The sequence below is a fragment of the Bactrocera neohumeralis genome, chromosome 3 (assembly GCF_024586455.1).
Source record: "Bactrocera neohumeralis isolate Rockhampton chromosome 3, APGP_CSIRO_Bneo_wtdbg2-racon-allhic-juicebox.fasta_v2, whole genome shotgun sequence".
Lineage (NCBI taxonomy): Eukaryota > Metazoa > Arthropoda > Insecta > Diptera > Tephritidae > Bactrocera > Bactrocera neohumeralis.
This window is the reverse complement of record NC_065920.1, coordinates 4239859-4257734: the sequence shown is the minus strand read 5'-3', so window position 1 is coordinate 4257734 and position 17876 is coordinate 4239859. Positions and strand designations below refer to the sequence as shown.

Below are 17876 nucleotides of genomic sequence, written 5' to 3'. Positions count from 1 at the left end.
GATTTGGGTCTACTGAGATTTGACGATTTTTCTATTACTTTTTTGACTTTTGGAGGTCCGGGAAGAGCTGGCTGATGAATGAGCAAATCCAAAGTGAAAGCGAGGTATCGTCCACCATGAATTTCTTCCTCCTGTTCCTCCAGTTTTACGTAAAAGTCCTCAAGAGACTGAAACGAAGGGTCAATCGGATCCGACAAGACATCGCAGCCGATTGGAAGTTGCACCACGACAACGCCTCGGCCCACACCGCCTTTCTTGTGAACAGTTACCTAACCAAGGCCGGCATCCCAACGCTTCCGCAGCCTGCCTACGGCTCAGATGTGGCCCCTAGGACTGGTCCAAAAGTAACTAGTTCCAAGGTAACTGGTCCGAAAGTAACTAGTCCAAAAGTAACTGGTCCGAAAATAACTAGTTGCAATGTAATTAGTTCCAAAAGTAACTAGCCTAAAAGTAACTGATTTCAAACGAAACTAGTTTCGGAAGTAATTAGTTTCAAAGAAACAGGTTTCAAAACTGGTTGAGAACAGGTTTCCAACTAAACGCTTTTGAAGGGCCTTAGTTTTAAAAAATTTACCAGATTCCGGCTGAGGAAGTAGCTAAAAAGAAGAAAATTAAGTCTAAAACACCTTAGCTCTCACACTTTCAGTAATACAGGTGAACTTGCGGGAGTTCGCTTTGTCGCAGTATGAGATGCTAATATAAAGTCTCTTCTGTCGCAGCCGATTGGACGGTGTACCACGGCAACGCCTCAGCTCACACCAACTAAGCCCTTCTAGAGGGCCGGGAAGAGGTCGCTGATGAAGACCGGAAGAATGCGAATCCAAGTGAAACGATCCACCAAGAATTTGTTCCTCCAATTTTACGTGGAAGGAGTCAATCGGTCTGACAAATCATCGCAATTGGAAGGTGCACCTCGGCAAAGCCCCAGCTCACACCGACAGCAACGGCTATCTTTTAAACAATGTCTCTAAGTTCAGAAACTAGATGTCTCTAAGTTCAGAAACTCATTGGAAAATTTCCAAGCTGGGTTGTGTATCCAAAAACTACTAAGAAAATATCGGTATCGGTATTTTATGTGTTCCGACCTATAAATGAATGTGGTCACAGATTTGAGTCTACTGAGATTTGACGATTTTTCTGTCGCTGATGAATGAGCAAATCCAAAGTGAAAACGATGCTCATTGTCTTTTTTGAGATCAGAGGTATCGTCCACCATGAATTTCTTCCTCTGGTTCCTCCAGTGTTACGTAAAAGTGCTCAAGAGACTGAAACGAAGAGTCAATCGGATCCGACAAGACATCGCAGCCGATTGGAAGTTGCACCACGACACCGCCTTTCTTGTGAACAGTTACCTAACCAAGGCCGGCATGCCACCGCTTTCGTAGCGCCCTACGACCCAGATGTGGCCCCCTCGGGCTGGTGTAATAGGAAAATCCAAAAGTAACTAGTTCCGAGGTAACTGGTCCGAAAGTAACTAGTCCAAAAGTAACTGGTCCGGTTGTAACTAGTTTCAAAAGTAGCTGGTTTCAAACGAAGTAATTAGTTCCAAAGAAACAGGTTTCAAAAATAACTTGATGTAAAGTACTAGTTTGTAAGATGATAACAGTTTTCCAACTAATCCCTTTTACTATTCCGACCTATAAATGAATGTGTTCACAGATTTGGATCTACTGAGACTTGACGATTTTTCTACTACTTTTTTGACTTAAATATAAAATTTAACAAAATATATAAATATTTCCGAGGAAAAGAAACGAAAAAGTAAAAAATCACTGATTTATCAAACAAACCTAACTCTTAAACAATACAAGCAGTTGTGAATAGACTTTTGTATATACCCACATTTGTTTATTAAAATGCTAAATTTGTTATTTCAATTATCAGATACATATATAGTTAGGCCCACATACCATATATGTACATACATATATGTATGTATATGTATATACTATATGCTAATATGCAAACATACTGGCAACGCTGTTTAACAAATCGGCACATAAAAGCTGCCGATATGCGTCTGAAGGAAAGATGGTGTGAAGCACTGGCAGTTGGAAGTGGCGTGAAATCACACATTGCCGCTAAAACGCTTGTTCAACAAACACAAAGGAATATATGTATGAACATAAGTACACATAAATACATACATAGTATATATGGAAGTGTAACGTTACAGCTACAATTGCATATAGCCAATCCGTTACTTGTTTAAGCGTCACTGCGAATGGCGGACTGCAGTTGAGCCAATACCTGTGGGCTTGTAGCGCCCAAAGGTATACCTTGCGCTTTTGTAGTTCGACTGTTCTGCCTTTCTTTTGAAATTTTGGCAACCCACACCCACCTGACAAGTCCCTGGAGTACATTTCCAAACGATTTAAATGCGCGAATTTTACATTTCCCCGGGTCTGCAAGCAAAAATAAAAAAATTTAAAAAAAACAAGAACACAACAAAATCACACAAGCTACACTTTGTGGGCACGTCGCAATGGAACCACAAAATGAGAGTCTCTCAGACACGTTGAGGCGCTTACAGCATCTAATGCATGCACAAAGGGTATAATTTCATTGAGGTTTGCTACGTGTGGAAGTGTGCTTGCAGCGAGGTGTGTGTGTGTGTGTGTTTCTCTGCATTCGTGTAATTCAATTTATAAAAAGTGCTCAGGTTCCTTTGAGATGACTGCTAAAAATTTCGTTCCCCATAATTATAAGGACGATGATGATGACGACGACTCTGTGCGCAGTGTAAATTAAATAAATGTCATACACGCCGAGTAACTGTACTTAGTGAAATTATGAGAAAAGTGTAATAAAATTTTAATGTGCACAGAGGATATTTGTTTGAATGACAAATATTATGTTCCGACGCTCTACTTGCAACAAGGTGTTATGAAAAAAATCAGGCTACAAATACAACCCTGGATGTACGCAGAGTTGTTTTAAGTAGAATCCAGGCAGCTCTTTATATTAGCATTTCATACACCGACAAAGGGCCTTAAACTTATCACAAAATGTCTGAGGCGATTATTTCTATTCCCGCAAGTTCACCTGACTGAAAGTGTGAGGCCTAAGGTGTTTTTAGACTTCATCTAGTAAAGAAAGAGCATTTAAAAAGGTGATGTTCAAATTATTGTACATCTTCTTCTTCCAAGCTACTTCCTCAGCCGGAACCTGGCAAATTTTTTAAAACCAATAGCAAGTTCACTTAGAGACATATAGAAGTTCAAAAGATAGCCGTTGCTATCGTAAGGAGGCTGCGGAAGCGTTGGGATGCCGGTCTTGGTTAGCTAGCTGTTCACAAGAAAGGCGGTGCTGTCGTGGTGCAACTTCCAATCGGCAGCGATATCTTGTTGGACCCGATTGACCCTTCGTTTGAGTCTCTTAAGGACATCCACGTAAAACTGGAGGAACAGGGGGAACAAATTCATGGTAGACGATGCCTTTGATGTAAAAAAAGCTAATGAGCATAGTTTTCATTTTGGATTTGCGCATTCTTGCGGCCTTCATTAGCGACCTCTTCCCGGCCCTACAAAAGCGCCTAGTTGGAAAACTTTTATCAACTAGTTACTTTTGTAACCTGTTTCTTTGGAAGCAGTCACTTTAGAAACTAGTTATTTTGGAACTAGCTACTTGTGAAACCAGCTACTTTTGGACTAGTTACTTTTGGACTAGTTACTTTCGGACCAGTTACTTTTGGACTAGTTACTTTCGGACCAGTTACTTTGGAACTAGTTACTTTTGGACCAGTTACTTTTAAACTAATTTCCTTGATACTAGTTACATTCAAAAATTAATTAACAATTTTTTGCATAACCGTCAGGATTTGTTTTGCTTTCAATGAATTTAAAAACATTTATTTTGCATAAATTCCCTCCTTTGCTTCTTCTTCCCAGCTCTGTGTCAAATTGTTTACACTGACTCAACAGCTTATTTGGCTGTACGGAAAGTAATTGGACTGAGTCGATTTAAAAAAAATATATATTTATTTATCCAAGTAAAGGACTTTAATATCCCTCGAAGATTAATTAGTACAATAACTAATAAAACATTCAAGACCCTATTCTATCATATAACTATACTCAATAATTTCTAATTTAAATTTTTGCAATTCATTTTTCATCACTGGCGCATTTTTGTAACGCAAATAATTCGCAATTTATTACCCAAGGTCACGGCAATCCCACTACCGTTATGTGTATGGCATTGAAATCTTTGTGAATGGTTATCGATTGCCAATGGCAATTCCGAGTCCACTTGCATAACTATAAACACCTACACACAAAACACACACTTACGTACACCAATATAATCTGGTACGGTATATAAATAACTTATATTTACCCTCACTTGCGAGAATTGCTATGTACACCGTACACCGGCGTGTGGAATTTTCTCAGAAAAATGTCCCAAGTGTTCGCCAAGAGTTTTATAAATGCATTTCTTTCGCTTTTTATTAACGCATTTGCTGGAATTTTTCATTACACGCTGACAAAGTGCAATTTATGTAGCCTACTTCAAGGCGTTATTGGCTACCGAATATGAATGCAATCCCAGCGTTGTTGTGAGCAGAAAGAGGAGAGGGAAATTTGTAATCTTTAAATGGAAAACTTAGAAAAAATTATGAAAATAGAAACTGTGCAACACATTAAGTTCATTATTTCATTCCATTCAACGTAGATGTGTTTGGAATTCTCAATAGGTTTATGGTACATTTTTTATAAAGAATGCTTTAGTTAATAACCTCTAGCACGAACACGATCTAACAGAAAAAGTTGGTTGTCATTTAAATTGTTAGGAACAACAGTTTTGAACATGGCCTCCAGACGAATATATATAAATTTACAAGCGTCCCAGCTACAGCATAGCTAGAGGCTGAAATGGAACCAAAAACAAAGCAGATAGCCAAATAAGTAGGTCAGCCAGTGTAAACAATTTGCCAAAGAGCTATGAAGAGGAAGCAAAAAGGGAAAATATGTGAAATAAATGAAAGCAAAATAAATCTTGACGGTTATGCAAAAAACTGTTAATCGTAACTAGTTTCAAAAGTTAAAAAATACTAGTTTGCAGGATAACTAGCCCAAAAGTAACTGGTTCAAAACGAACTAGTCCGAAAGTAACCAGTCTAAAAAAACTGGTCCGAAAGTGACTAGTTTCAAAGTAAATGGTTGAAAAATAACTAGTTTGTTAGTTGATAACAGTTTTCCAACTAATTTGCAAGTTTCTAGTAAGTATTTAATTTTCAGTTAGTTTTAAAGTAACTAGTTACAAAAGTGCTTGTTTGTAAATTGAGAACCTTTTCAAGCTAACTTGCAATTATTTCAAAACTGTGATATGAAGATATAGACCTAAAAGGAGGATAAAAATCCGTTCCGGTACTGTGGACCCGATTGTCGTAGGAACGGCGGACACTTAAGTAATAATTAAGGATATGCGATTCGTAAGACTAACTACAATGAAACTTTTTGTACCACTCACCCATTTTATGAGAACAGATCACCAGCTCTTTTCGCCTTGCATGGTGTAGTATTTCACAAATTTCAATTTTTAACCACTTTAACACTTTTTAAAAACACTTCAAGTTTCGAAATCACAGTTAATCTGAAAAATATAGAAAAATATATATTTTAAAACATCTTTCTAACTGAACGCTCAACAAACTGAACCAGAAGTTTTTCTATAGTTCGTATTATTCAATAGCTACATACATATAAATAAAAGAACTTTTGATCACGATCGGAAGAAAAGAAAAAAATCTGAGAAAAAAGAGATTTTGCAACAGCTTATTGCCGTTTCCATCGCAACCTCTTCTAATAGACTACGACTGATAGATTTTGTCAGTCCCTGATGCCAGATTGGCTGCAGAAAGAGTTTCCAGCTAGGAAAAGAATTAAGTAGACAATTTGGTTTTTTTTTAGATTCGATACTTAGGCTGGTGACTAACGTTCGAAGAACTGTTGAGAGCACATCAACAATTCAAGAGTTGAGTGAAGCATACAATGAACCAAATACTAAAAGGATTTCAGGGAAGCTTTTGCAAATCTTTTATCTTTTCGAACTGTAAAACCATTCGGTGAATAAAAATCTGTGTCTGTTCCGATTATGTAGAACCGATTCTCGTAGGAAAAACAAAGAATTTTTGAACCGTAATTATCGAAGCGCTAACTGGCTAACTTATAGAACCTTTACAATCGTTGGAAGCTTTCGATAAATACTTGGATTTCAGCCAGCCATAGCAAAATATAAGAGAAAAACATCTGCCAATATCAAAATTCAGCTTTGTCGCAGTTTTCAGAAATAGTGCTTTAAGCATTGGATTTAGCATGATAATTAAGCTCTAATAATTATTTGGTAGACGCCAAAAAGGTAAAATTTGATTCGAAAACATTCATTTATCAATCACTGCTCGCTCTGGAAATGGCCTTGACACATTCAAAAGTAGTAATTTCCATGGGCCGCTCAAGTGGATGAGAATTTAAGAATTTATAGCCAGGAGACTGAAAGAAACGTACAAAAACAATACAATGTGGGCCGGCCTTTTTGGCACTGTGTTGTAGCTGCTAATTTCGTATGATTTTATGCACCTTCTGGGCAATTTATATGCGTTGCCAATATCCGGGAGCAACGTACAAATATACGGGCATACGATAATTCACCGACCGACCAAAGGATACACAATATTAAGCACACACTCAAAATGGCCGAAAATCAAAAAATGCAAGCCAACTCCGTCGGTGGCCCGGTGAAACGTGATTTATGCTGCGCAGGAAGTAATGAAAGCTAGCCGGACTGCATGTCGAGCAGGGCCAGTCTGGACTGGCCAAAGGCAGAGGGCAAAGGAAATCAACGGGTACAAAAGGTAAAGTGTGCTGTGGCAGCAGAGCGAACCCAACCGGCCGGTAGTCAGTCGATATTAATGGCCGGTTAGTGAGCGGACAACATTAAGATAATCCATCGCTGTGCCGTCACACGCATACCGACGAAAAAGTGACTACTCACAAGGACATCGCCGAACGGTGTCTTTTGGTGTTCTTTTGTTATATTTTTTTTTAACGGTGTTTAAGTAAATTTCCTTGTGTGTCTGTCCGAAAAAACTGTAAAGTTAGCAATTCAAAGGCAATATTTATTGCACTTCTTCCGAAGTCCATGTGCGTTAACTGTATTTGATGTTGGATTGGCATGAGTCTATTACGTATACTGTGAGCTTATGAGGAAGCTTCACAAGGAAGCCGAAAACAATTACACGACATAATAGTAGAAATATGGCGAAAGTTGTTTGAATTAAGAGATTGGAATTTACAGGAATTTATGTAAAGCAGCACGCAGAGTTCATGTATTAATTGGAAGTTGGGTTGACTAAAAGGAATTTCGGGGCATTTCCAACAAACTTAAGGACAGGCCAGTTTTCGAGCGTCATTAGCCTGGCAGATTAACCGAACCTAAGCTTTTGTGACAGCACTCTCTTACTCGATCTGTACTTCAAGGGACCTTGCGTTGTTACACGAATATACTTATGTTAGAACAATTGTTAATTAATTTTTTATCGAAACTAGTTTCAAAAGTATCTGGTTGCATAGTAATTAGTTTTAAAAAACTAGTTTCAAGGGTAACTAGTCTAAAAGGAACTAACTGGTCCTAAAGTAATTAGTCCAAAAGAAACTGGCCCGAAAGTAACTAGCTTCAATGGAACTTGTCCGAAAGTAACTAGTCCAAAATGAACTGGTCGAAAAGTAACTAGTTTCAAAAGCAGCTAATGAAAAGTAACTAGTTTGTAAGTTGATAACAGTTTTCCTACTATTTTGCAAGTTTTTAGATTTCAATGAGTTATATTTAATTTTAAATATATGCAACTTTAAACCTTTTCAAGCTAACTTGCAATTTTTTTGGGTTTGCATCGAGAGTGTGTTTCACCTAATTTTATAATGACTAAAAGCATAGTAACTAGTTTGAAAATTATGGAACATTTTTAGTGATGCTAAATTATTTTATTTCCGAAGTCATATACACATCAAGAGCAATATCTATTGATTCAATTAATATATTCAGTACCATAAAATAAAAATTTTTAGGAATGGCTCTCTCTGTTAAAAAGCCTGATTTAAAAGATAAACTTATATAATCTTCAATATTTCCGAAGTATCTATGCTGTCAGGCCAAGATATCTGAATCAAATCCCTTGCTAGCGCTTGAATGTGGTAAACGGTTCATAAAATTAAGAGAATACTATAAGTATATAAAAATACAACGGCTTGCTTGTGGAATACAACCAGGGAACCGCCCCAAATATCTTGGGGTAGGTTTGGACAGCAAACTGCTGGGAAAACACAATGTGGATGAAAGATTAAGAAAGGTCAGCAATGCTTTATATGCGTGTAAGCAGATGCTCGACACAACCTGGGGCCTTTCTCCCTATCTCATGACCTGATGCTACACAGTGGTTGTAAAACTCCACCGTGCAGTAGTATGGTGGACAGGCTTACGGAAATTCACCTACCGGAAAGCAATGGAAAGGCTCAGAGGCTCGCAGTGGCGTGCATAACGGTAGCTCTAAGAACCACTCCAACGGCGGCTCTTGAACTAGTGCTAAGCCTGCCACTTATAGACCTTTGCGCAGCAAAGTTGCCGGACAACTATATTATATACATATGTACATATTTCGTACAATTTTGCTATTGCAAAAGCAGCGAAGCTGGCCTCTTATGCACCTGCTGGCAGCAGCAATCAAAGCAGTAACCTCGTATCGCATATCGGACAGAAGTATCTTGGAAAGCAGGAAGCCAGAAGTAAGCAACTTCACTTCTACTGGGTCCAAGGTCACAAAGGCATCGGGGGAATGAAATAGTAAACGAAAATGCCAAGAACGGTGTACGGCTAAAATCCGAAAACATGATAAACATTGGGAAATCCATGCATTGTCTATTCGACGATCTCGACAGAAGCATGATAAAGAAAATTAAAATACGATGGAACGAGCTACCTGGGTGCAAGACTGCAAAAGTCATGTGCAAAACGGTAGATCGGAAGTACACAAAATTCCTATTGGCACTCGATAGAAGAGACTGTAGGAACATGATCGGAATACTAACTGGTAACGACACACGCCCTCAGAATGGAGCTGACAGATCGAGAAGGCTGCAGCAAGTGTTTAGAGCAGAGCACCAAAGAAACAATGGAGCATCTTTTGTGCACTTATCCCGCATTAGCAAGCAGCCGGGTCCCCACGGTATGATACACTGGAAGAGGTATCGATAGTGAGACCGCAGAGTATGTTAAAATTAGCGTCAAGCGCAGGCATCCTAAAGGATGACTACTTCTCTTGGACATAGGAAGTGAACTCCACCTGGTATCGCAAATGACCAAAACTGGTCTACGCGTGCCTTACTGGCCTACCAGTTTAACCTAACCTACAGAGGCCATGCTTAAATTTCCAAAAACTACTTTTGTCTGCATCATTATATTTTTTGTCGTCATAAAACTGAGTTTTTGTAGAATGCCGCTTTTCTTCAGCATTTTCTGAAGTTTGGATTTCTTTTCTATAAAGACTAAATACAAATCAAGACATTAAATTTGATAATGACTCCCCATTAACGAAATTTTAAATAACTTAGGCAAGCCCATAATGTCCTAATGAACTAGTACGAAAAGAATTGTCGGCCATATATGGAGTCTATGTAAGTCGGCAAAGCGACAATGTCCTATGATCGCCCGCTTGAAGTGCTTAAAAGAAATATTCTGCAAAAGAAGAGTTTATGGGCCGCTTGTGGATGTTCTCGGCCTATTTGCAACAGAACGAGAAATTTCTTAGCAGTTTTAATTCCAAAAACAATTGGCTAAGTCTTAAGTTAATCCCAAGGATAGAAAACTATCCTTCTATTTGGAATGAATTAGGAAGATTAGTGCCGTTTGTCTTGTTTTCAGGCCAGTGGTCTCTAGTGGAGAGCTCAGGAGTGGTGTTAAGCTTTCTGAAGCTCCACGGAACACAGTGACGAAGAATTGACAGTCTTCGAAGCAGTGCTTGCAGCTCCGGGTTACTCAGGACTCAAGTTACTCAAGAGAAACTTACGAAAAGTAAAAAACGACTCGTCGGGTATAGTTGATGGAGCGGAATGAGATGCAGCTTAGTTTTAAAGTATCATTGTTATTGTTATAGGAACAGAAGCACTTGCAGGACTGCGAGATTCTACTGGCTAAGATTACAACAAAAGAGTTGCATTGAAGTAATTGATCTCATCTGAATCATGTTGAAGAAGTTGAGATAACAGTAGCGTCACACTTTCCCTTTGACTATCCAGCTTTCGCTAAGACTTAATTGTGATCAGACTGAGCCGTCTCAATAGATTAAGGTAGACTTAATCGACTTCGCCGATACATAAAAACCTATTGGTCCACAACAGGACGGGGTCCCCGTGATTTTTCGCCTAATATATCATATAGCATACATTCAGGCGCCAATTTGTTGGACCTAATTGCAATTCCAACTAATTTATACAGGTAAATTTCAAGTGGATTCTTAGTGGAACCCGTTATGAAAATTGTGTATTTGTGTAAGTAAACAGGAGGATAAACATATATGCATAATATATATTAAATGTAAATATGCTTATGTAAGTGTGTGTATGTGTGTTGTGATAACAATCACAAGTCGAGTGTAAAATGTAAATGACAACAGAATTTTACCACACTGACACATAAATATTGTGGCATAAATACATTATAAGTAAATATGTGTGTATACAACACAAATATAAATAAGTGTACGTGTGTATGTATGTGTATGAGTAAACATGTGCTTAGTTGAATTCCTTTCAACACATGCCACACACACACATACACACACAGCATGAATAAACATAAAGTAGCAAGCTTGTGCGCCTAAAATTATGCTAACTCGCCTTAAAATATGCAAACATGCGACGATAAACACTCGGCACACTTCGACAGCAAGCGAGAGAATGTTCCTGCATAAACAGACACAAGTATAAATAATTTCGAATTATTGTCAGCATGCTTGGTACCTTGTGCTTGCAACATATGATTTGCAAATGAAATCTAGTAATAATTAATGCAATGCAGCACAGTTATGAAATGGCAACAAAAACAAAAACATATTTAGTAATTTTGTTGCACGTGCGACGGTACACATAACTTTATATGGAAAACGGAATATGAGTAAATAAGGAAGACCTAACTTCGAGTGGAATCGAACATAAGATACCGTTGCAAAATGGAAGAACAGTGATCTTCAGTAAGAAATCCAGATGTTTGAAAAAAAACTGTTTATAAACGTTACACCTGCTCAACCTATCTAACGCGTCTGAAGAAACGTTTTCTGGATGTCTTCAAAGTATGTCTTCTCAGCGGCGTAACCTTCTCATACTACTCATTTCTGTCCGGTAGAGCGTTTTTAAAGTTTGCAAACAAGAGGAGGACGAAACGAAAAGGATATAGTGGATGAGGCAGCAGGTCGTAGCTTAATTCAACCAATTTGACCGTGACGGCCTCGGAGATGTGACATGACGCGTTGACATGGTGGATGTTTTGGTGCTTTTTCAGCAATTTAGCTTTGAATGAGCCCAAATATTTCGCTTTATGAAGTCCTGTGAATCCCGGAAAACGGTAGTCATCAACTTTCGGTTCGAAAGACAAGGCTTCGTCTTCTTCCGAGCACTTTCGTTGTGTGAAATCCACTATTTCAGCTATTCCTTGGCCTTTGGTTTCTATACTACGTCGAAGGTCACGCAACTAAGCAAAAACTTCTTCGTATCGCGTCACTTCATCAAACGCTGCCGACAGTTGGTCTCAAGAAGTGAGTCTAAAAACTTTTCGGGCGGTATGAATACATTCTGTTACAATTTGAGACAGATCGACACTTAAAAACAGCTGAGAAACGTTATTCTGTACAAATCGGACCGGTTCCGATTACGTAAACCCGACTTTCGTGGGAACGGTAGACAAATCGTTCTTCTTTCATCATATATATTTCGGGAAAATAACTGTGAGTCTAGCACAATCTCACTTTTCTCACTGGATATTCAAATAGAGAGACAGAGAAGAAAGAAGAGAGGTGTACGAATCAGTTAAGAACCTAACCTCACCTCGGGAATGAAAGGAAGACATTTACCCAGCGCCTACTATTACTAAGCCAAATTACTCTAGCGAAATATGTGCGAAAGACGCTCTTAAAGCCTCTTTCATATCTCATTTCACGTTGGTACCAAACTTGAACCCATTGCCGCCAAATTGAACTAATTCCATGCCATCGATGGAAGCTCAGTACTAACAGCAGCATTTCGGCTCCAACAAATATTCGCACAACTATTGAGGAAATTAGAAAATGTCCGGCATTTACGGGCAAACTAAATTACAACACCTCCAAGTACCAAACAACACACACAACTGTACATAGGACCGACTGTGTTTTGTTCGGATTATACAAGAAATTGATAATTATTAGGTTGATTGGACAGCTGTGAAGCTGCAACAATTCCTTCTCCCACTCACCGGGCGCTAAGTGTGTGTAAGTGTGAGCGCCTGTGCTAATGCAACAACAAGTTGTTTATTTGGTTTACCTCTCATATTCGTGGGCCATTGTTATTCGTGTCACCACGAAAGCCTCGAAGCCTACCACCTCACCGGCCGCTTGCCATTCGGCTCGGCATGTACGTTGTGTTAATTGATTTTCCTCCGCAATGCTTGCACTTTTGTTGCAGCTGGAGGCAAGAAGTTGAGCTGAGGATAACCACTTTCTGGCTTCGATTGTCGCCCGAGTGTTTGGATTGTCGGTGCCGTTGGATGCCTAAAGCTTTAGGCTCACGGATACGTAAATGTATATAGACATGTATGTACGTATGTGTGGGTGTGTGTGTAATGACATGGTAATGTAGGATATTATTATTCTTGTCGATTATATTAAGCTGATTGGAGCGTTGCGAAGTGAGATAGAAATTTCTCAACACTAGCATGCATTTACTCTTGTAACTAGCTTGCGGTTTTAGGCCAAGAATAAGTTCCAGCTTCATTATAGCAAATATCCAACATTTAAAGTGTAATGGAATGATCAATGAGCTCAATTACGATAATTTCGGATACCAAATAAAATACAAGAAACGAACGCTTCAAGATTGTTGAAGGAACAAAACAGTGTCAAACTCGATAAAGAGATTCCAAATTTAATCATCATCAGAACCAAGCAACTTCTTGTTGGAAGGCTGGACGACACATGTGGAACTTTAGTTCGGGAGAGAGTATCTTGCGAGAAGGTGATGGTTTCAAAGCGAATATATCTAGTGATAGACCAAAGGGCTCAGCGAAACTTAAGAGCAAAGCATTGTCTAACGAACAGAGGTTGAATGAACAGAAGTTGAAATTATTATTGTTATTGTTGTAGCAGCAGAAAACATTCCTAAAGTAATTTCGAGGAATGATGCCGAGTTCAGAGTCTTTGGCCGGATAAAAATCGGGGACCGTTCCGATTATTTATACCCGACTGTTATGAAAACGGTTACTGTTGTTGTTTTAACGGTTTCTTAGTCCCCGTTAGGATGGTAAGGGTTATCTGTGTTGTCGTCGACGCCATCTAACGGGAGGCCTAGGAAACGTGCTGTTTCGACCAAGGGGGTCGTTTGGATCGGTAAGTGTTAAAGGGAAAAAGGTGTTAGATGTTGTAGGGTTGGCGGCAGAAGGGATGCAGTCCTTGGCCGGATAGATCCGGGTCCGGTGGTCGTAGACCCGTGTCATGGGAACGTAAAGCAGGGGACTCATTGTATGTAGGACATACATTGGATATGCCGGGGTCTATTCTGGATAAGGAAGAGTTTAACCTGCTACAATATCCATGACGAAGCTGCGCTCTTCGTCTGCGATGGGTGGTGGTTTGTCTCCAAGAACGCCATTCACGGGAAGGGAGTCGGTGAAGGTGTTGAAGGCTCCACTGTGAATGGCGGTCAGTACCTGTCGGAAGTCAGTTGGCGTTAATCGCGGTCGTATGGGGAGTGAGGGAGCAAGAAGACAACTACTTGCGTGATGTACAAAGATGCTACAACGCTAAGACCTCCTCTGAATTGAAGCCCCCAATAGGAGACGAACATAACCTCAAAATGTATTTAGAAAAAAAGCTATCTTGAAAGGGAAGAAACGGCTGGAAGGTTATAGTGTATTGGACCGAAATCGTTTAAGACGTTAAGGTGCCAATCGGAGACCTTAGTGGCGTTGCCAGACTTTGCACTGAGAGCAAGCTATTACATATGCCGCTCCCACGACAATCGGGTCTACGTAACGTTTTCTTAGCAACATTACTTCAAATTACTTCAGAGTTGTTTTCCGACCCTAGAAAAGCATAAAAAAAGATATGCGTAAACTGGAAAAGAATATTAAGCAGCACAAAGACAACTTGGCGATCTTAAAGCCTTGTTTCAAATAAGTCAGTCTATATTCCAGAATAAATCTAACCTCAATTTATACATACATACATATGCATTTTAAAGCAAATATTGTTCACATAACTACTTTGAGAAAATTACTTTTCTCTTTTGAATGCTTTTCATGTTAAAGTAAAAAAATGCTTTTTTGAAATGAAGTTTTCAAAACATAGAAGCGACTCTCAAATCGTTCATTTACATATACATATATGTACATAAATTTCAAGTTAGTATTATTGCGTAAAAGAATTGCATTTAAAATAACAGAATTTATAAAGAGAAAAACACTAAACCTCCTAATAGACAGCGGCAGAATTACAAGGAATTAAATATATTTTTCAAATTTTCAACGAAAAAAAAATCAAATAAAATGTCACGATTAAGCTACGCTGCGAAAATATGGATGCAACCGCATCGATTGGCGAACAACTTATCAACGCTGATGCGAGTCATTTCCACCACGGCGCCAAAACCGAACTTCAGCAGCCACGAAATGCCGTTAGCCAACGAGGCGGCGGACGTTTTAGCGAAATCCGAGGCGGTTGTGGATAGCAGTGGACCCAACAAGAACAATAGTAATGATTTGAACGACGTTGCGCCTATAGACGAGGCGAAACCGACTTCAACCAAAGAGGATAAGCTACCCGAAATGACAATTGTGGACATAAATAGCGGCTATGGACGTATGGACTTCGAAGATCGCATGGCACATATGGATCTGGAAGAACGCATTAACGAAGCCAAGCAAAACAATAATCCAGTGCTGCCTTTGATGCGAACAATGCCGACGGTTGTCAATATCGATGGCTACGGCGACGATATGATGTATGAAGACATGCCTGATTTGATTTTGCCGCGGAAAATGTCCACAAAAGTAACTGAACAAACTGAAGATGCAGCAGCTGCGAAACCACTCGGTGATGGTGCTGTAAGTGCGGTGCCAATGCCGGCTGAAGCAGTGCCAGCTGCAGAAGGACCCAAACAGGAGACCATAATAGACGCTGAGGAAGCAATTAAAGCAATTGGGGTGGATAATGCAAACAGTGAGCAGAAATTTGTGGCAGTCAGTTCAACGAAGGCAAAAAATGCCATCGACGATGTGGAAGTGATTTGCGAGGCACCAGTGGACATAGATGCCTTCGCCAATGAGCAGGAGAAAAAGCAGGGCACTGTCGACATTGACGCCTACGGCGATGATGAGCTCTTCAAATTGCCACCGATACCGAAGGAGCGTAACAACGTATTCGAATTTAAAGGCATCAAGATCATTATGCCCAAGCGTATGCTGCGTGATTCAACTTATCGCTACCGCTTGGATCCAAATGATAAGGACAAAGCAGACGATATGCAAATTTGCGTTTATGAGAAGTGAATCTACGCATCTTGCAAGGGATATTTAATGCATTATTTTTTCAAATTTTTATGTCAGTTTGTAAATATTATGTCATTGGTAGTGTATTTTTAATGAACTTAACTGTTTAATAAACATAACAAAGCTCTGCAATATAGTAACTTATTACTACAAAAAAAGACTACACTACTATATACTACTACGTCGTATGCGTCTTAGGTACGTAGCTTCTTTGTCAACTGTGCGCTACTTCCTACCTTTTTACGTTTGTCCTTTCCACCTCCGTCGGTTGGACTCTTGCCCTCTTTCACTTCACGATTTATTTTGTAAGCCGCTGTCATGCGTTTTATATTCTCCTTGTGCACAGTTTCGTGAATAACTATACGATGTGGATAATCTTTGCCCAGCACACAGCCATATTCGCGTTGTGCACTCAAAGTTGCCTTCCAAGGTTCATAGATACACCCTGCTGGGTACTTGGCAAGTTCAGGTACATATTTTCTTATATAAGCGCCGGTTGGATCAGTTTTCTTGCCGAAAGCAACCGGACTGTAGACACGAAAGTATTGATAAAAGAATGCTGAGGCTGAGAGCCACATCCAATTGCCGGCATTCAATGCCCAATCCTGATCGAGCAGTAATTCTTCGAATACTTTTTGGCCCTCCTCCCAAGAGATCCATAAATCACCACGTGTTAGAAAGCATGCAACAGCGTGACGCGCTAAATGATGTATCCAACCCTCCTGACGTAATTGACGCATTATGGCGTCTATAAATGGATAACCCGTACGCCCATTCGTCCAAGCGGATAAATGTACTTCGTTGGTTTCCCATGGTATTTGCATGCAGAATTTATTACCTAACATACGATCGAAATTTGGCTCTGACGCAGCGGCTGTGTAGTAAAATTCACGCCAGAGCAATTGTCCTAACAATGATACGGGTGGTTTGGAATGTTTGGTTTGACGCTTAAGTATCGACATTAAACGCTGATGAAACAAGCGTGCGCTGAGGCAACCAAACTTCAGGTAGGGACTAAGCACAGTTGTGCTGGGTTCAAGCGAATTCGGTGCAGTATTTGGTTTCTCAAAAGCAGCAACCCATGATTCGTTGCTCAACGAAGCATCCAAACGACGTAAACCTTCCGTCTCGCCTGCAATAAAATGTATAAGCAAATTAACAAAGACTTCCAAGCCCTGTAAGTACTTACCGCCAACGAATTTATTTTCACCTAACTCCTCGGGCCGCTTCACAAGTTCATCTAATGTTGGATATGCATAGCAACTACTGTTTTGTTGCTCCATAGTATCCTTTGTTGGCTTTTGTTCATCTGACAATCTCTCGGGGTTTGCCACCGGCAATGGCACATTTAATTTTTCGATAACGCTTAAAAATTTCTGATATGTTAGTGGCGCATTGCCACCATTTCTTTGTATTACTAATTCTGGATTATATATGGTATGCGAGCAAAACACATCCACTTTTACTCTAGCTGCCTTAGCCATACGTTGAATCTCTGCATCACGCTTCAATGCATATGGCTCAATATCACTTTCAAAGGTTAGTAAACTCACACGCCACTCCTTAAAGATGCGTTGAAAAACTGTAGCTGGTGTACCGCGCACCACATATAATTGCGTATTTAGTTTCCTTAAATTTGCATCCAAGTCTGCTAGTGTTTGTTGCAAAAAACGCCAACGGTTCGCGCCAACACGCAACCATTCCAGCAACGCAGTATCGAGTATAAAAATCGGTCGCACGCAATATTTTGTGGGTTGGCTTACTGCTTTGGAGAAAACAAGAGTCAATGCTGGGTTATCATGTACACGTAGTCCTTTGCGAAACCAATGCACCAATGTAGTTTTCGACTCCATGGCTCATTGCCGGAAATAAATTCAAATTTAAAAATTTTACGCGAGAAAAATGCACTTGAATCAGTCAAATAGCGGAACATATAACAGCTGTTCTTATAAATAACATTACATTTCCAATTGGAAGTATACATGAAACTTGGCAGCACTCTTCCCATATCCCCGACTTGTTTCTCAATCAAAACGCACTCGTTATGATATCTAAATTATAGCATACTTTTAAACTTATTAACTTCATTTCGC

General features: G+C 39.6%; 2 protein-coding genes across 2 annotated transcripts; one reads left to right on the top strand and one right to left on the bottom strand.

Moving 5' to 3' along the window:
- The first annotated feature begins 14531 nt into the window (after positions 1–14531).
- LOC126754112 (uncharacterized) lies at positions 14532–15795 on the top strand. Its single transcript, XM_050466022.1, has one exon. The coding sequence runs from the start codon at positions 14782–14784 to the stop codon at positions 15781–15783; it is 1002 nt and encodes a 333-aa protein (XP_050321979.1). The 5' UTR covers positions 14532–14781; the 3' UTR covers positions 15784–15795.
- A 53-nt stretch (positions 15796–15848) lies between these two features.
- Positions 15849–17736, bottom strand: LOC126754096 (cryptochrome-2). The gene is made up of 2 exons (XM_050465994.1): positions 16973–17736; positions 15849–16915 (listed from the first exon to the last, which is right to left on the bottom strand). The coding sequence occupies exons 1-2, from the start codon at positions 17634–17636 to the stop codon at positions 15978–15980; spliced, it is 1602 nt and encodes a 533-aa protein (XP_050321951.1). The 5' UTR covers positions 17637–17736; the 3' UTR covers positions 15849–15977.
- Positions 17737–17876: the final 140 nt, after the last annotated feature.

Excerpts from the sequence above, each read along its gene's own strand:
- LOC126754112 (XM_050466022.1), top strand. The coding sequence starts at position 14,782 with ATGTCACGATTAAGCTACGCTGCGAAAATATGGATGCAACCGCATCGA.
- LOC126754096 (XM_050465994.1), bottom strand. The coding sequence starts at position 17,636 with ATGGAGTCGAAAACTACATTGGTGCATTGGTTTCGCAAAGGACTACGT. Across the intron at positions 16,916-16,972 it reads TGAAAATAAATTCGTTGGCG|GCGAGACGGAAGGTTTACGT; the intron begins GTAAGTACTTAC and ends ATTTTATTGCAG.